Below are 21069 nucleotides of genomic sequence, written 5' to 3' on the forward strand. Positions count from 1 at the left end.
ACATTACTAGTGTACACAAACTTGGTGTTTTCCAAAGGAACAGTTACTGATTTACAGTGTGGGAAACAGCTAAATGATTCAGTGCTCTGAGTCATTTGAAAGAATCAGACTTATTTGCAAACCAATTTAGTTTTGCTAACCTGGGCTGAGTCTTAAACAAACAGCCAATTTTTTTGACAAAAAGTCAAAAGAAAGTACAACTAAAATGTTTAACAGAGTGAGAAATCATAGCTAAATCATAGTTTTCATATGAGTTATCTGAAAAAAAAATCTGAATGAATTGCAAATTGATTAATTTGGCATCATTTTTATTCAGTCTTTTCCGAACAGTCAAATTCAATTCAAATTGCTATCAAATTACTGTTTTACTGAGTGAGAAACAGAGCTAAATAATTCAGTGCTCAGAGTCATATGAAAGAACCAAACTCATTTGTATACCAATTCAATTTTGGAACCTGGCCTGAGTCTTAAACAAACAGACCATTTAAAAAACTTTTTGTTTTTTTGAAGTCAAAAGAAATTAGTGAGTGAGTGAGAATCAGGGCTAAATGATATTTAATGATAACTCTTTTCATAAGAGTTGTCTTTAAAAAACCTGACTAAATTTCAAACCGATTCATTTGACATCCTTTTTATTCAGCGTTTTCTGAACGGTCATATTACCGTTTTACTGAGTGAGAAACAAAGCTTAATGATTCAGTGCTCTAAAGTCATTTGAAAGCCATTCAGTTTTGTTAATCTGGCTTACACCTACAAAAACTTTTCATGATCCTATGTACATTGAAGACAACATTAGCACCAATTGTTTCTACATTCTACCTAATCCTACGACACTTTTGAGAAGCACCCTCATATTTCATTGATTCTTTAAACACAAGTGACTCAGAACAATGATTCATTTCTGAAGCACCCATAAATCTTTCTGACTAACAGAAAAGAGAATGTTGAAATATTTTACATGAGTGAGAGACTGAGCTAAATGATACAGTGTTCAGGTGAGCCATTTGAAAGAATCAGACTTAATTGCACACTGATTCAGTTTTTGTTAATCTGGGGTCCGTTCTTCGTATGTGGATTATTCAGTTAGCTGGATTTGGTTATTAACGATTTGACACGATCCAGGATCGTTTCGTTCTCCTAAACTGATCCGAGAGTTGTTGTTATAGCAACAGTTCTGGTAGTTCAAACCTGCTAGGGAGCAGGCTCATTTCATGTAAACAGGATTAGATCGAGTCAGTTCAAGAAAAGATAATACAGAAAATATGTAATGAATTCTTATATTTTCTTACTACTTCAGAATTTTATATATATATATATATATATATATATATATATATATATATATATATATATATATATATATATATATATATATATATATATATATATATATATATATATATATATATATATATACACACATACATAACATTATTGTTTTGTGATACAATAGTGAAATTCAAATATGCAAAAGTGTAAGACAAATTCTTGCACTGCTTGTTAGTTGAGACAAAAGGAACATTATCTGCAGAACAAAAAGCATAAAAATAACCTAAATCTACCTGACAACAATCACTTACAACAGTGACAGATTGTGTGGTTTATGTCAAAAAACTTAACCACTGATGAGCCTTTATTAAGGGCAGAGCAGCACCTCTAACTGGTGGCCCACAGCAGTTAGACAGGCCTCAGGCTCCTTTCTATTAGCTGCATGACAGAAAGAATATTCTAGAGTATTTAATACAGCTCCAGTAATCAAATATTACCTTTTCAGAGAATGTTTTTGTGTTTAATTATGACTTTGAACAGAGTTCTTCTAGCTCCAGAAGGATTACAGTTTCTATAAGCCTTATATACTAGTCAATACACATTTGTATTGTGGCCTTAAGAAATGAATGGTAAGAAAATTAAATGCATGAATAATTACATAACATACTCAAGAAGGATGTTAAAGAGAAGTAAAATTTGTCATTACAACAAAAGGCAGGGTGGCGTGTGTAATTTAATGAACTAACGAATTTTCTTATTATTTGATTTTTTTCTTTTCTTGTCTATTTCTTCTCTTATATTTCTTTCTTTCATTGATGCAGATGTGTATTCTGTGATTACAATCTCCAGCTCCGCCTCTGTGAAGTGCGTTGCCCTTTTTTCTCACCGTCACTTTCTAAGGTAACTTGTGAATCCGGCGATCTACTGAAAATGCCTTCAGGTATGCGCCGTGCGCGCATTAACCTGCGGTTATCTTCAGGAGGTTGATTTAACTAACTCTTATCAGCTGTTTTGAAACCGACATACTCATGGTAAGCAGGTTTTGGATTAATTAACCGACAGTTCAGGGTTTAGCAGATAGTAAGTTAACCCAGCTTTCTGGAATACCCCCCTGTTCTGCGACCATGTGTTTGTTAATTTATTTATTTATTTATTTATTTGTTTTTACTTGGGGTGTATTTTTTTTAAAAAGCAACTTCATATGCTTATAGCTTGAAGAAACCATTGACACTAAATGGAAATGATGCTAAATGATTCAGTGTTCAAGTGAGCCATTTGAAAGATTCAGACTTAATTTCAAATTTCTTTATTTATTTGTTATTTATTAATTAATTTATTTATTTGTTTTTACTTGGGGTGTATTTTTAAAAAAGTAACTTCACATGCTTATAGCTTGAAGAAACCATTGACACTAAATGGAAATGAAGCTAAATGATTCAATGTTCAAGTCAGCCATTTGAAAGATTCAGACTTAATTGCAAACTTCTTTATTCATTTCTTTAACCTGGGATGTATCTCTAAAAAGGATTTTACTTGTAGCTCAAAGAAACCATTACCATAATTTGTCTCTTTGTTTTCTACTTAATCTTATAATTATTTGGGGAAAGGCTTCATCATTTCTTTGATTCACTGAACAGAACCGACTCCACACACTGTATCAGTTATTAAACAAGCATTGCTCTCACTGACAGAAAGTACTGAAATATTGAAAAGCCACATGATTAAACCATATCAAAGCTACTGAGAAATGTAGTTAAGCATAGCTTTATGATTGCATCACTCAAGTCGGTTGACAATAACAGATTTAAATGGGGTCTTTGTAAACCCACATAAAAGCGGAGGGTGACGAAAGTTTTTTTTTTTTTTCACAGCACACAGACGGTTGAGTGCCTTCCGGACTTCCAGCTGTCCAAAAACCCAAACAAGACAATCAATTAAACAAGCACGCAGAGAAACCCTGCAGCGTCCTATCAAAATAAAGATGACTTTACCAGGCACAGCAGAGGACTAAATATTATACACAAAGGTCTCATTAATCTCCATTTGTTTGTATTGTAGAACGAGCAGGCAGAATGACCTTTAATAGACACCAGCAGTGATTGCGGAGCAATTAAACCGAGAATATAAGCCTTTGTATGTCTTACTGGAGTGTGGGTTTAGCAGGGTTGCAGTCAAAGGACTCCAAATTTCAATTCAGTTTATTAACTTCAATAGTTTTATACAGTTGAAGTCAGAATTATTAGCCCTCCTGAATTTTTAGTCTCCATGTATATTTTTCTCCAATTTCTGTTTAACAGAAGAAGATTTTTTCAACACATTTCTAAACATAATAGTTTTAATAACTCCTTTCTAATAACTAACCTTTTATCTTTGCCATGATAACAGTACATAATATTTCTCTAGAAGAAAAAATATTATCGGAAATACTGTTAAAATTTCTTTGCTCCATTAAATACCACTTGAGAAATATTTGAAAAAGAATAAATAGAGGGCTCAATATAAATAGAGGGCTAAAAAGAGGGCTAATATTATTGACTTCAACTGTATGTGTGTGAGATTAGGTTTGTGTGGTATACCAGAACTGGAAAAAATATATGTTGCTGGTCATTATATTTTAATTGGCATGATATCATGATTTTATTCATTTCTGTATTTGATAGTTTAAATGGCAAGGAATTGGTCATTTTGATATTTGATAGACTGAACGTCACAGAATATTTGATTTCACTATTTGATAGACTGAATGTCATGGAATATCCCACATTTCTAATTAAAAGACTGCACATATTCAAATCACAAATTGGACTAGTATATATTACACTGTTAAAAGATTTATGAAGTCTGCATGTATTCATGAGTGTTTGTTTAAATGTATGGTGTCGTTTTAATGATGATGATAATAATAATAATAATAATAATAATAATAATAATAATAATAATAATATTAGAAGACAATTAAAAATGGAAAATTTATGTACATTTGTTTATCGATATCAGCCAATATTTCAAATTGCATCCTAATAATGGTCGGTAACACTTTAGAACAATGGTCTATTAGTTAATGTATTTACTAACATTAAATAAGTATGAATAAACTTAAAGCATTAAATGTAAAGCATTTATTATTCATAGATTAATGCATTATTAGCATCCAAATTCATGCTTGTTCACATTAGTTACTGTGAGTTAACATGAACTAATGCTATTTGACTTAAATGATGTTAACTAATGTTAACAAAGATATTATAAATGTATTACTAATTGTTTGTTCATGCTAGTACATACATTAACTAATGGCCCATTATTTTAAAGTGTTACCTAATGTTCTTTTTTCATTGTTACATTACATTTGTAAGTCAATAACCAATATATTGGCAGATAATAATAATATTAATAATAATAATAATAATAATTATTATTATTATAATTATTATACAATTACAAAATATCATTTATATGATGCATTTAAATATTTTGTCTGATACTGATAATCAGTAGCTGATTCGCATTATAATCAATCATCAGCTAAGTGTGAACTCTTGAAAATATCATAATATAATCTGAAATGTATGTAAATGATCTGAAAAATCAAGTCATTACAAAATACATTTGATTGAAAACTAAACCTGAAAGTAAATTTCCATTTGATTCATCACTTCGATGACATCATTTTTGTTTAATGCTTTCCAAAGGTAGAGGGTTAAAACCAGAGCTAAATGATCCAGTGCTCTAATGACTCATTTTAAAGAATCAGACTCATTTGTAAATAAATTCAGTTTGTGCACCTGAGTCTTAAATGAGCAGCCAATTTTTTTGACTAACACTCAAAAGTATGGCTAAAATGTTCAGAAGAGTGAAAATCAGGGATAAATCGTAGTTTTCAAGAGTTATCCGAAAGAATCAGACTAAATTGCAAAGCAATTCAGTTGGCATCCTTTTTATTAAGCATTTTCCAAAGGCTCAAACTTTAAATTACTTAGTGCTCAGAGTCATTTGAAATAATCAGACTAAATTGCAAATTGACCTCGATTATGGGTAGTTCATACCAATCTGATACTGATAATCGGTACAATTATTAATGAATATTGATTAGAATTTTTCTGAACCTGAAGACAAAAATAAAACGCAGATTTTTTTATTACTATTTTGACATCTTAAATGCAGAAAACCCCAAAAACTGTAAGGAAACAACAGGGTCTTTCTTTTCCCAAAATAATAAAAAATATGACAATAAAGTCAGGCAGAATAACAACAGACTTAACATTTAATGCACTAGTCTGTGGACACTACTGTAAATCTACCAACATCTACAGTCTGTTAATATTAAACTATAAAACCCAAAATGCCATATGGAGCCAATCCAAGTACGTAGTGATATTTTACACCAAAGAAATGGAGAAAGAGACGCATAAAGACGAGCTGCTGAATTAAAGCAGGAAAATGTGATAAATGTTTCATGGTCTTCCTGTATTACAAATGAAAGCCTGTGATAATAATATCTGTCATATAGAGGTCCTGTCCTCAGCTCATTTATTATGTATAACTGCATTCAGTCAATTCAAGTCAAGTCAGGGGGTTGATTAAAAAGAAAATATGCTGCAGTGATGTATTGGCAAGCTCGTTTTAGTCTATAGCCTGACTGACCTCTGTGTACTGAAAAAGTTGACTTGTTTTTAGTCTTTTCTGACTCATGACAAATATGAGAATTTGAGATGTTTCAGCATCTGGTGGCTAAAGAATTCTGTGAAAGTGATTCTCTTGGAATTGAAAATAAAAAAAAAAAAGTTTTCAAAAAAGTGCAAAAAAGAGATGCGAGTTGCACAGTTCCAATAGTATCTGGCACTTTTTAAGGACACAGCATTTGAAAAGGTGTTCCTAACCATTCATTCATTCATTCATTCATTCATTCATTCATTTTCCTTCAGCTTAGTCTTTATTTCAGGGGTCACCACAGCCAAATGAACTGCAAACTATTCTGGCATATGTTTTACACAGTGGATGCCCTTCCAACTGCAACCCAGTACTGGGAAACACCCATACACACATTTACACACACACACTCATACACTATGGCCAATTTAGCGTACCAAGTTCACCTATAGCGCATGTCTTTGGAATGTGGGGGAAACTGGAGCACACGGAGGAAACCCACACCAACATGGAAATAACATGCAAACTCCATACAAAAATGCCAACTGGCTCAGCTGGGAATCAGTGACCTTCTTGCTGTGAGGTGACAGTGCTAACCACTGAGTGACCGTGCCACCATATACCTAACCATAGTGGACATTATCAAGTGCACTTATTTAATACTATAATGCACTCCAACAATGAGTGTTGAGTTAATTCCTGTCTTGTCTGAAGATGTTGCTGGATAAGTTGGTGGTTCATTCTGCTGTGGCGACCCCAGATTAATAAAGGGACTAAGCTAAAAGAAAATAAATTAATGAATGAATTTAACTGATTTACTTTAAAAGTATCATCGAGATGTTTTACATTTTTATAGTATTAATGTGTAGAATTAATTACTTTGTAAATTAGTATAAAGTTGTCCATATTTGTGTGAATACATTTTGTGTTTTTCATTAAAATAAATAAATAAATAAAAATTAGGTGCAAAATAGGGTGCATTTTGGCTGATGGTGGCATGGTGGCTAGAAGGTTGCTGGTTCGAGCCCCTGCTGGGTCAGTTGGCATTTCTGTGTGGAGTTTGCATGTTGCCGGGTTCCCAGGTTCTGGTTCCCCCTACAGTCCAAAGACATGCGGTACAGGTGAATTGATTAAGCTAATTTGAGAGTGTATGGGTGTTTCCGGGTGTTAGGTTGCAGCTGGAAGGGCATCCGCTGTGTAAAACAAATGCTGGATAAGATGGCGGTTCATTTCGCTGCGGCTACCCCTTATAAATAAAGGGACTAGACCGAAGGAGAATGAATGAATGAATGAATTTTGGCTGAGACCGATAATCTGTAACTGATTCTGATCATCGGTACATTTCTAGGCCAATAATCTACAGTACTGTGCTGATTAATACAAAGCTTTTATTTGAATTTTTCTGTGGCTGAAGATATAAATAAAATGCAAACAAAAACAATGGACAACTGATTTTATTTTGAAACCTAAGAAAACTGTGAGGAAACATCAAGATCTTTTTCTTCATCACGAAGGTACTGTATACAGTTGAAGTCAGAATTATTCGCCCCCATATGAATTTTTTTCTTTTTTAAATATTTCCTAAATTATGTTTAACAGAGCAAGGAAATTTTCACAGTATGTGTGATGATATTTTTTCTTCTGGAGAAAGTCTTATTTGTTTTATTTCGGCTAGAATGAAAGCAGTTTTAATTTTTTTTGAAAACATTTTAAGGTCAAAATGATTAGCCTAACCTGCCTAGTTAACCTAATTAACCTAGTTAAGCCTTTAAATGTCACTTTAACCTGTATAGAAGTGTCTTGAAAAATTAATTAATAAAACTGGGGGGGGGGGATAATTCTGACTTCAACTGTATACCTTCGTGATGAAGAAAAAGATCTTGATGTTTCCTCACATATCAGTGGCTCAGAATCAATTCCTTTTTAAAAGACTAGATTATGCGATTTTTAGTTTTTAAAAACTTTGCAGACCTTTACCTTCATGAACAGCCGCAATAAACTTTGTATAAAAAATATATGTTAAAAAAAAATTAGCTTTCTGTTGGTTCAGGAATCCTAAATGTGCTCTTACATCCCATAAACTCAAACACCTTCAGAAAAGCAATCTACTTCATTCAGCAGTTTCTGTGGCTGTCAAACAAACATGCGATTGAGAAGCTCTGATTACAGTAGAGCTGCAAATTGAAGTCAGAAAGTGTCAAAGTGTTTCACTGGATCTTTCTGATAGCAGGAAATTTCTCAGGGACATTCTCAACAGAGATCTCACGGTTTAAAAAAGAGTGAGAAATGATTTCCACCTGCTATTTTTGTGTTTTTTTCTCACCTGTGTGAAGTACAGGCAAAACGATGACAGCCGATCAGATTTTGTTTATGCTAGAAAAACCCTAAACTTCTACTGGTTGTTTATTTAAAGTTCCCTGAAATCAGAAATAAAGTTAGTATCAATATGTACAGTTGAAGTCAGAATTATTAGCCCCCCTGTTTATTTTTTCCCCCAATATCTGTTTAACAGAAGGATTTTTCCAACACATTTCTAAACATAATAGTTTTAATAACTCATTTCTAATAACTGATTTATTTTGTCTTTGTCATTATGACAGTAAATAATATTTACTAGATATTTTTCAAGACACTTCTATACAGCTTAAAGTGACATTTAAAGGGTTATCTAGGTTAGTTGGGTTAACTACGCATTTAGGGTAATTAGGCAAGTTATTGTATAACGATGGTGTGTTCTGTAAACTTTCGAAAAAATATATAGCTTAAAGGGGCTAATAATTTTGTCCTTAAAATGGTGTTTGAAAAATTAAAAACTGCTTTTATTTTTGCCAAAATAAAACTAATAAGACTTCCTCTAGAAGAAAAAATATTATCAGACATACTGTGAAAATTTCCTTGTACTGTTAAACATAAAAAGAAAAAAAAAAATCAAAGGGGGGCTAATAATTCTGACTATAACTGTAAGTCTTAGAGATATTTATCACCCAAAAATGAAAATACTGTCATCATTTACTCACCTTTACTTGTTCCAAACAAGTTTGAGTATTTTTTGCTACGATTTGTGACCAAAAGAGTCACAAAGTGTGCAAAACAACTATTGAACACATCACCATTTTTCTCAGAAAACATATTTCAAGGTGCAATGAAATGACTTGAAATGTTCACTGGATGTTGATAGCAACCAAAGAAATTCATACATGCAAAGAAAACTAAACTAATTTGTTTACAAATGAAATTCTGTGTAATAAGATGAAATGACAGATGGAAAAGTATGAAAAAAGCTATAGAAAGGCAGTGAAAGCCCAGACAGCAGCTGAAATCTTTCAAACATCTGCCCTTCATCATTGTAAATTAATATTTGCTGCTTCAGTCCAACATCTACATTAGCAGGATGATGAAGATGAAACCAGGGTGGACATTTTAGCAAGACAATGATCCAAAGCACAGCCAAGATGACTCTCAAATGCTTTCAGAGAAAGAAAATACAAAATAAATATCAGATTTGAAAGACGAAACACACAGAACCATCAAGATTTTTACACTGTTGAAGTCAGAAAAAACTCACACCTGAGCAATTCATGTGACTTCATTCGAGAGGCTTCCATATGAGAGGCATCTTTAAGCTGCCATCATTTAAAAAGCCTTTTATTAAATCTTTTGGTAGTGCAGTACTTTCTCCTTGTGTCATTTCATTGTTATTACACTTGACTTATTTTTAAGATTTTTTTGTTTAGTTTTATTTTGATGTTTGTTTTGTTAGGGTTTTTACCAAAATCTGGTTTAACAGCTCCTTTAAAATATTATTTCCAGGAAAAAACATGACACGTTCAATACTTTTTCCCTACTGTATATTTATTCAAAATGTTTGGTTTCTCGCACTTAGTTCCTGCTAGGAATCAATTTTCTTCTGACATCACAACTAAGGCCATGTCCACACTAATATGTTTTAATTCACGCATCTTTTTCCCTCCGTTTTGGCTTTTTGTCCCCACTGACACGTTTTTAGCAAAGGAAAATGTATCTTTTTAAAAGCGCAGTGTTAAGTGGATATATTTGCCATTTTCGTGTTGCAGTATGAACTTTGAAAACGAAGGCTTTCGAAAACGATGACACATTTTAGTCATGTGACCGAATCAGCTAACATCGTGGACCACATTGTAAAGCAGATGTTTTGTATGCTGTCCATTCTGGCAGTTTTATTTAAGATTAATGTCAGTATGAACATGATCCATATATTATCTTTTCAAAGGACATAGAATGTTTATTGGGAGCTATTTTTATTGCAGCTGCAACATTTTGCCGCACCATTTAAAAGAGATGGAAAGTAAATAAGCGGCAGCTGGATATGAAGCAGGTAAAAGCTTTTTACATCTGTGTGCATGCATGGTACTGAACGAAAGTGTTTTCAGTCATTTTAGTGTGGATGATGGAAAGAATTGAAAACGATACACTGAATATTTTTTGACAAAACGCCATTTTCTAATTTGAGTGTAGACGTAGCCTAAAATTGCATTTTTGACATAATTTTTTATGTTGTTTTGACATCAAGGTGCAAACTGGTTTATGTCTATGCCACTGAATATGCACAAAACGTCCTAGTTTTACATTTGAAACTAATCAAGTGTTTACATCTCCTCTTGAAAGGTTAAAACCACCACTTTGTTTATGACATGACGATTGACATGTTACATGTGAACTTTTGTACAGTTAAAGTCAAATTTATTAACCTCCCTGAATTATTCCCCCCCCCCACCACCCAGAAAAAATTTATGTTTAACGGAAAAAAGATTTGTTTCAATAACATTGAATAACAATAACATTAAGAAACAGTATAATTTTAATAACTCCTTTCTAATAACTGATTTCTTTTATGTTTGCCATGATGACACTACAAAATATTTTACTAGATATTTGTCAAGGTCAACTTTATTTATATAGCACCTTAAATGTTGACCAAAATGCTTCACAAACATGGCAACAATAATAGATACTGGTACTCGGCTTAGATACTTCTATACAGCAAGATACTGAGAAACCACAGATACTTTGATGTCTTTGACAATACAAGCGTGGGCTGGAAACACAGTGACAATTGTCTCTACACCTCACCAGGTGGGAATGTGAGAGCTCACTCCTCTCTTTTCACCCTGAACCCCCCTTCCTGACATTTACTTTACCTTCTCCATCAGAGATCACTCACATTTCACATAAAATGGCCAAGTTTTTAATATGGTGTATCTTGTAGCTCTATATTCATGTTTGGTATCATTTTAAATGTTTCTGTGTGATTGGTAAAGTGGTCTTAATTTCACTGTAATATTTCACAGTTTAACCTGTATATGTTGATCTGGTTTTTGGCTTTCATAAAATCTTTGCCAGATGCTCCCCCTATAGAGCAAATGGTTAACACCTCAAAGTCACCACCAGGCAAGGAAGCTTTCGTTGTCTTGAATGTATGGCTGTTTGTTCTGAGTTGACTATTTAAAGGAAAGGTGCGAGATGGGTCAATGGAATCTTGTAAGCAAGGTACCCTGTTGCAGTGTATGAGCCTCTGAGTTTTTGCATCAGAGACTTATATGCTGCAACGTACTTTTTGCATTTATAACTCTTGGATTTATCTTTGAGTAATTGATGTTGTACATTTCTGCTTTTTATTTTTTGATTCTGTAATTGGCATGATACACTTTCATCTGGAAAATAAAATGTTAAGTTTTGATTTAATTCTCCTGAAATATTATATATCCAGTAGATTAAGTGGAGTCTACGCTCATTTGGGCTATATATGGATTTCTACACTAGTACTCAGCTTAGTGACATTTATCAAACACTATCAAAAAAAAAAAAAAAAAAAAGCTATTAAGGGGGCAAATAATATTGACCATGTGTCACAGTGGCTCAGTGGTTAGCACTGTCGCCTCACAGCAAGAATGTTGCTGGTTCAAATCCCAGCTGGGCCAGTTGGCATTTTTGTGTGAAGTTTGCATGCGCTATAAGTGAATTGAATAAACTAAATTAGCCGCAGTGTGTGTGTGTGTGAGAGAGATTGAGCATGTATGGGTGTTTCCCAGTACTGGGTTGCAGCTTGAAGCGTATCCACTGCATAAAACATACTGAAATAGTTGGCGGTTCATTCCGCTGTGGCAACCTCTGAAATAGAGACTAAGCCAAAGAAATGTTAATGATATTGATCTTAAAATGGTTTTAAGAAAATTAAAAACTGCTTTTATTCTAGTCGACATAAAACAAATAAGACTTTCTCCAGAAGAAAAAAATATTATAGGAAATACTGTGAAAAATTCCTTGCTCTGTTAAACAGCATTTAAAATAAAAATAATAATAATAAAAATTTTGACTTAAACACGGTTAAAAAACTAGATTACAGTTGGTTTTTAAGCGTAAACACATCTTGAGATATCTGCGATATAAACTGGAATATAAAGATGGTATACATACAAAACATTATTGGCTGTTTTAAAAGGGGGGAGGGGCTACTCAATATGCCCTGCCTTATTTTCCTAAACAGAACTGTGCATTTCAGGAGACTTTAAATAATAAAGAAAGACAGAATAAAGTCTTAGTTCTGGGCTGCTTGATTTCAGATTTGTCATTTTTATGTGACAAGCTAATAATACTGAGATCCCAGTAAACATAAAGTTATATTCTGCCTCCTGTTGACATAAACAGTTATGATACTGTGGCTTACAGTATTGCTCTAGAGGGATGTTGCGCTGCAGTAAGGATAGCTATATATAAAGTCTTGTTCTTCTCAGCAGGTTGAAGGCAGTTGTGAGGAGCCAGTCAAAGTCCCGGCTGGAGTTCACCTGTCACTCGCTTCACACCTCTGTTCTTTTATTGGCGTTACAGTGTCAGGCTGATAAATGGAAATAATGGAGCTTTCTCCTCCCACCAAAGCAATTATAGTGAGCAGAGAGCTACTGTGCATGTCACAGCTGTCTAACATATACTTTATTTTACATTCAGGCAGACCAAGTCATCACAAAAAAAAAGTTTCAGTTTTTTAGCACTCAAACACTTGTGCATAAATACTGTGTGTAGTGTACAGTGCTTTAGAAGGGTATTTGTGCAATTGTTTGACTTTCTGAATGTGATTTTGGATGGGTTTTAAAAGGTACTATTAGAAGGTGTGGTATAAAGATCCCAAATGTTATTTCAACGCAAAATATATACTTAAAAATATTGGATTTATATACATCAGCTTCACTATGAAAATAAACCTTAAAGAAATTACATTTAACTTTAAAATTCAACAAAATGCAATGTGTAATTCAGTGGGTGATACAATGTGAAAATATGTACAGTGCATCCGGAAAGTATTCAAAGCGCTTCACTTTTTTCACATTTTTTTACAGCCTTATTCCAAAATGGATTAAATTAATTTATTTCCTTAAAATTCTACACACAATACCCCATAATGACAATGTGAAAAAAAGAGTTTTTCAAATGTATTAAAAATAAAAACCCTGAAAATTCACATGTACATAAGCATTCACAGCCTTTGCCGTGACGCTCTAGATTGAGCTCAGGTACATTCTGTTTCCACTGATCATTCTTGAGATGTTTCAGCAGCTTAATTGGAGTTCACCTGTGGTAAATTAAGTTGATTGGACACAATTTGAAAAGGCATACACCTGTCTATATAAGGTCCCAGGGTTGACAGTGCATGTCAAAGCAAACCAAGCATTAAGACAAAGGAATTGTCTGTAGACCTCCGAGATAGGATTGTCTCGAGGCACAAGGCAGGGGAAGGTTACCGAAAAATTTCTGCTGCTCTGAAAGTTCCAATGAGCTGAGGGAGGTGATCAATAACCCCGATGGTCACTCTGTCTGAGCTCCTGACATTCTGAATGAAAACCTGCTTCAGAGTGCTCTTGACCTCAGACTGGGGTGACGGTTCATCTTCCAGCAGGACAATGACCTGAATCACACCGCCAAAATATCAATGGAGAGGCTTCACAACAACTCTGTGAATGTCCTTGAGTGGCCCAGCCAGAGCCCAGAACTAAATCGGACAATCTCTGGAGAGATCTGAAAATAGCTGTACACAATCGCTTCTTATCCAACCTGATGGCTTGAGCTTGAGAGGTACTGCAAAGAGAAATGAGCAAAAATTCCCAAAGACAGGTGTGCCAAGCTTGTGGCATCTTATTCAAAAAGACTTGAGGCTGTAAACGCTGCCAAAGGTGCATCAACAACGTATTGAGCAAAGGCTGTGAATACTTATGTACATGTGATTTTTTTAAAAAAATAATTTTTTTAGGTTTTTTATCTTTAACAAATTTGCAACAATTTCAAAAAATCTTTTTTCACATTGTCATTATGGGGTATTGTGTGTAGATTTTTGAGGAAATAAATGAATTTAATCCATTTGGAATAAGGCTGTAACAAAAAATGTGGAAAAAGTGAATCATACTGTGAAATGCATTGTCTTATTCAAATTGATATATCTTATAATACAATGCAACTAAATTCATAATTTAATAATGTCCTATTATAAATAGTCTAAATTTAAATATACTAAAAAAAGTTCAACTGTAACAAAAACATAATTCACCACAGCTTAAACAGAAGTATCTCTCAGAAAACCTGTACTTTCACCTCTGTAAGAATTGATGACAAAATAAGACTCTCTGTGTGATAGAAATGCATCCATCTCAGCGACTACAACCTTCACCATTGGAGCATCTAATTCTACTGACAGGCATGAATGAGCACACACACACACACACACACACACATACACACACACACACATCAGCAAGTCGAAAGTGAGGTGATTTGTCTGTGAAAACAAACCAGGGCCAGGCTGAGAATGATTACAGGTGATGATAAGGTCAATGTAAGTCAGATCGATTTGAAAGTGTGAAGGTAAACACTTCCAAAGCTTTCCTGCTTCATAAAGCACAGGCATTGAGTCATTGTACTGCGTTCAGGTCAGCGATGATGTCTTCATGAACAGGTCAGCTTGTTTAATTGAGCTCTGACCGCTGCGGTAAATACACGGTGAAGTGGAGTTTTCGGTTCACCAGGCTTGGGCTCATAGTTAACTCACGGATGACTGCTGTGGACGGACAGACTTTGGATTAAAGATGAGAGAGATGGATTTGCTATGGGGGTTTGGTTTGAATATGCTTGCTGAAAAAAAAAACATAGCTGGCTTAGGATGGTGCAATAGCTTGGCAAAGTTGGTTTTATGTATGTCTGTATTTTATTCAGTTTTATTTGTGTGTTGAATTTTATATTTTTACTGATTTAAGCTAGTTTGAAGAAACACGATTCAGCCAATCTCTAGATGTGGTAGGAGAACTTTTTGCTTAGCATAAATCATTGAATCGGATATGACTATTAGCATCTCAATCAAAAAAAATATAAATAAAGGGTATTTGTATATTTACTGATTCAAGCCAGTTTAAAGAAACACTTTTGAAACCATTCAGCTGATCTCCAGGTCTGGCAGAAGAACCTTTAGCTTAGTTTAGCATAAATTATTGAATCGGATATTAGCATCTCACAAAAAAAAATAAATAAAATAAAAAGAGTATTCATATATTTACTGATTTAAGCCAGTTTAAAGAACACTTTTGAAACCATTCATCTGATCTCCAGGTCTGGCAGTAGAACTTTTAGCCTTGTTTAGCATAAATCATTGAATCGGTTATAACTATTAGCATCTCACTCAATTTTCTTAAAAGAGTATTTATATATTTACTGATTTAAGCCTGTTTAAAGAAAGACTTTTAAAACAATATAGCCAATCTCCAGTTCTGGCAGGAGAACAATTAGCTTAGCTTAGCATAGCATAAATCCTTTTGAAATGTATATGACTATTAGCATCTCATTCAAAAAATTCAGCAACTAATTTCAATAATTTTCCTATTTAAAGCTTGACTCTTCTGTAGTTACATCATGTGCTATGACAGATAGATTTTCTAGGTTGATATGACAAGGAACTATACTCTCAAACTGGCATAATAATCAAGGAATTTTGCTGCCATACACCATGGCTACAGCAGTTGTAAAAAAAGCGCTAGAAAAATGCCATGTTGGCCGATCAGAAAAGATATGTGTGCATAATCTGAAATTAAACTAGGGAGAAGTTAAGCGTGCTGACGTCATGAGGCAAAAACTACACTTGCAAGTTTTCAAAAAAAGTTTGTTTCAGTCACCCCAAATGCAAAGTAGGTGTGTATCCATCAGGTTGGTAGAGTGGCTGGTTGTAGTATTGGTAAGCTAGTAACGAATAGTAAACAAGACGAGCAGCTGAATAGTCATGTGGGTGTGTAATGTTCGCTACAATAGAGTTTGTTTAGCAAATGTGCTTTCATCATTTTTATATATTTACATGGTAGTGCTTGTTATAAACCATGTATTGCCCTGCTGAAAAATCCAGCTTAAACCAGCCTAGGCTGGTTGGCTGGTTTTAGCTGGTTGACCAGCCTGGTTTTAGAGGGATTTTGGCCATTTTCAGGCTGGTTTCCAGCCATTTCCAGCCTGGTCTTAGCTGGTCAGCCTGAAAATGGCCAAAACCCCTCTAAAACCAGGCTGGTCGTCCAGCTAAAACCAGCCAACCACCCTAGGCTGGTTTAAGCTGTTTTTTTCAATAGGGTGGTGTCTTCATTCAAATACCATACCCTTCCCTTCGCCCTCAAAATTCTTTTTTACATCATCTTTAGGGCGGAGCTATTAGTTTATTTAGAGCGGGGCTATCATTAATCTAGGGCGGGGCTATCAGCGCAGGTCTCGTTTCTGCCCTAAGTTCAGGCAGTGGTTCTAACAAATATGAAACGATTCCATATGCGAAATTTAGCTCCTTGTTCTTGTCATCATCATCAGGCATCTGAGGGTATCAACAGTGATTCTGATAAACAATAATCATCCACAACGGAGTACAAAAAACAGGCATTCAAATCTCCTTCCATTTGCAGCCATCTTCCAAGGATCCAATCGGTTCCCACAGGCACAAGCTTAACTGGCGCTCTAGGCAAATGATGATTGTGCCGCCCTCACGGTGTTCATGCTGCCATTCCGAGGAAGAAAATGATGGATGGGGTGTTGGATGGATGGGTGTTTGGTGGTTGCGGGAGTGGGCTTGTTGTGGACGAAAATGTAGATGGTGGTGTCACGGACGAAAGTAAAAAGCAAAGTTCTGTCTCCATGCCGCCCCTAGCAAGATGCCGCCCTGGGCAATCGCATACATTGCCTATGCAATCAAGCGGGAAATCAAGCACTGCCCAGCAATTTTTTTCACAATAGGGGGAAAAGGACAATCTTAACTTCCGTTTCATGCCAACTTCTACACTTTTTCACCAAAACAAGTATAAATCAAATCAAAGTTTATTTCTAGAGCGCACTTAATTACAACCTTTGGTCGACCAAGGTGCTGTGTAATAGCAGTAGCAGGTAAAAAAAAAGAATACATCAATACATCACAATAAAAACAACAATATAAAACGATAGTATCAAGAAAGAAAGAAGTTTAGTATAGCCTGGAACTGCCATTAAGGAATATTAATGCCAAATCAATTAAAATAATTACCGGAAAGCAAAACATGAAGATCTCCCGAAACAAGATCTGGCAAGATCCAGCTCTAATTAAGCACTGATTCATATATATTTATCTACGTATAATGTCCCGCTGGACAGCAACTTTAAAAAAAAAAAAAAAAATTTTTTTTTTTGAAGAGTTGTGAATGAAGCACGCTGGGACGAATGTCCAAGTGTGCCCAATAGAAACGAGGCAGCCAGCCAGGCACGGGAGAAAACACTCCATGGCAATGCTGCTGTAAATTTTACTGAGAAATGTTTCTCTGTCTGCATCAAGTCCAGCCGATGTCCTGCCCCCGAGAGCCATTTACCCCACCGTGATTGGTAGATTCGTTCACAACACTACGGGCCGCAAGTTTGAGACCCCTGCTGCAAATCAAACACAGCAAAAATACTCTATTTACATTTACAACACCATTTATCTGGCTGTATAGGTATTTACCATATTGTTTATCTTTACTGTAAAATATACAGTAATTTTCACAATGTACAATGTTATTAACATACAGTAACATACTGCATAACTGTCCTACAGTAAAATACAGTTCATATTACAGTTAAACACTGTTTAATTGACAAAAACAGCATAGCCACAATGTACACTCCATTATTGTACAAATCATGGTCAACATCAGACCCTGATAAAGATAGAATAATAATATATATTTTTTTACCTTGCTATATTTTCTTCACATTTCTTCCATTTTTCAAGTGTGAATGCTTACTAATTTGATTCCACAGAAATGAAATTTACTCTTTTTTTTTTTTTTTTTAACCATTATAGGTGATGGATGCAACTTTTTATATCACCCGATTCAGCGAACAGAGGGATGGGAGTTTTCATGTGTCATGATGAGCGGTACCTGATTTCAACTGTGAAATAGTTTGAGAAGATCTCCTGTAGGCAAAAAAGAGAATGAAATTAAACAAGCCCTTGCCATCGAGCTGTGAAGAGCACAATCTTTCCAGGTCAGTGGCATACACACACAATCCCAGGAGTGTTTGGGGTATTAATAAGACAGATTGTGAGATGTAATATCATCCACAGTCACTTTATGCTTTTAATGTTACTTGACTGAGTGAGTGTTAGAAGCAAAGGCAGTGAAACAAAAACCCTGATTTAGAATAATCCCAAATGGTTCAAAGGCAGCTTTTTTTGCTACAAATTCATATTTAATGGTGCATGTTATTTGACTTATGATGCAATAAAGCAGCATGTAATGGATATTCACACAAGAGCCTGTTCAACTTTTTTCAAACTCCTTTTAAAGGAAACCTTCTCTAAAAGGAACATTTAACTAACTCCTATTTAACTCCAAACCAGTGTAACTTCTTATATTCTGTGGAGCACAATATGATGCATAATATCTGAACTGTTCTTTTCTTTTTATAATGGACAGTACATTGAAGACAATTTTCTATCAAATATACAATGGCAAGATATATCCACTACTTTAGTGACTAGATATTGTCTTTTTACTTTTATTTGTTCATTTATTTCTGTAGTTTTTATTATTTTAAAACCATAAGTGGTCATTCAGTGTTTAAATGTAGTACACTTTTAAAGTCATCACAAAATCAAAATGGACTATTCTTCTTTTTCATGGAAAATTTCCATGTTAATTATATGTACAGTATAAATTAAAATCAAATTATTTCAAGTCCTTCTAATTCAATTCAACTGAAACTTTCTTTATTGGTATGACAAATGTACTGCCAAAGTATGTGTAATGTTTACATTAATTTGACCATAAAAAAAATAAATAACATGGCAATAGTGATAAAAAAAAAAATTCTAATAATAAAATAATACAACCGAGTCTCATTCTAAAAATGTGCCTCTATATAAATTTCTGGTGACCACCAAATATGTACCAGGAGCTACATTGTTTTGCAGTTTTTGTTTTTCGCGAATATACCAGAGGCCGCTGTGTATGCTTTTTTTTTTTTTTCTCTCACAAGTGCCATTCGCGCCTGCTGTTCTTGTGTAAATCCACCAGAGGCCACTGTCGATTGACTGTTTGACTGACTGACTGACTGATCTAATGACCCACTTTCCTCCTCCCCTAAACACAACCAATAGTATTTTAAAAAGCACAGATTGACCCACTCACCCACTTCCCTAAACCCAACCAACAAATTTAAAAAGCAATCCAGAAAAAGCGTGCCCTCGCCTCATTTTTACTACATTTTACCACATTCTTACCCTGTTATTTACTTGTTTATTTTATCTTTTGGCTTCTGTTTTTGTATTACCTGGTTTCTTGAAACCGTTCTTCTCCGGAATCGAACCCTGTCATTGTGGTCAACTCCTCTCTGCATCTCAAGTCCAACAACATACATGGCGAGCTAACTGGACAAACTGGTAGCAGCAGGAAAGACGTCCATATGGAGGTACTGCAAGTGGTCGGCTGGTAAGCGCAAAAAGGAACGGCGTCATACCACCTGTTGCGTTTGTTTTAAAAATGAAATGCAGCCATAAAAATGAAATACAGCCATACGTACTTCTGGTTACATAATTTGCGATCTCCAGAAACGTACTGTATATAGGGCTACGTTTTCAGAATGAGCCTTTTTTGCACTAATAATAAACATTATATTTATCAACAATCATATTATTTATAACAATCTAGAATTCAGTGTTAGAAGTCTCCTTAACATTTACTAGCATGTCCCTCAAATGCAGTCAACCAATAGCAAACCACAACGATCAAATGAACCAAACAATTCCTGACAAGCAGGATCAAGTTCTGCCTTTTTTCTCACACTGTCATTTGAGATTTCCCTCCAAATACTTCACAGTAGAGGAAGAAAAGACTATTGTTTTATGCTGAAAATCTTTACTTTTAAAGTTCAATGACAGCATTGAGGCAGCAGTGGAGTTATTCAGGTTCTTGGGCACCACCATCTCTCAGGACCTGAAGTGGGATACTCACATTAGCTACGTTTCCATCCACCCATTTTTATGCACATTTTGGATATGCGCATAAAAAAACGGTTGATGGAAATGCCAAGATGCACATAAGTTTTGAAAACGCGCATAAAAAACTGAGTAGGATAAACTTTTTATTAGTTAAGAAAAGATGCTCATAAACTGCGATGGAAACACTTTTACTGTACAAATTTCAGTATGGGCATTAAAAAAAGTCAAGTGATTTTGTTATAAGAGATCATGTGATTATAAAAATTTGTGAATAGAGAAACCCGCAAGCTGAGCACATTGTAAAACATCTGAAATGTTGTTTTGGTCATTCTAAAACACCTTAACCATCTCAGTATTAGTGTTATATTAATGACCTCCAGATTCAACAGCATCTGTGCTCTGTGTCTCATGCCTTCAAACCCACCACTCGTTCATACCGTGTCGGGATCGCCTTCTGAGGCGCAAGTAATATATTAAATGAAGAAAATATTGACGCAGCTTCACTTATCGCAGCAAATTCTGTTTTTACTGTTGATACTGTTGGCACCAGATAATCATTTCTGTTTGCTTTGACTCATTGAATGGAAACATTGCTTTATTCGCACGTCTTTTATGTGATAATCCAGTTTTGCACATAAAGTTAATAAACATTTTTGGATGGAAAC

At 34.6% G+C, this 21069-nt stretch overlaps 1 protein-coding gene across 1 annotated transcript in view; it reads left to right on the forward strand.

Moving 5' to 3' along the window:
• man1a1 (mannosidase, alpha, class 1A, member 1) overlaps positions 1-20862 on the forward strand; it is a 113246-nt gene extending 92384 nt beyond the window's left edge. The window contains 1 exon segment of the mRNA XM_056480625.1: positions 20785-20862. Within this exon segment, the coding sequence (XP_056336600.1) occupies positions 20785-20862 (78 nt within the window).
• The last annotated feature ends 207 nt before the right edge of the window (positions 20863-21069 follow it).

Source organism: Danio aesculapii, chromosome 20, assembly GCF_903798145.1.
Source record: "Danio aesculapii chromosome 20, fDanAes4.1, whole genome shotgun sequence".
Lineage (NCBI taxonomy): Eukaryota > Metazoa > Chordata > Actinopteri > Cypriniformes > Danionidae > Danio > Danio aesculapii.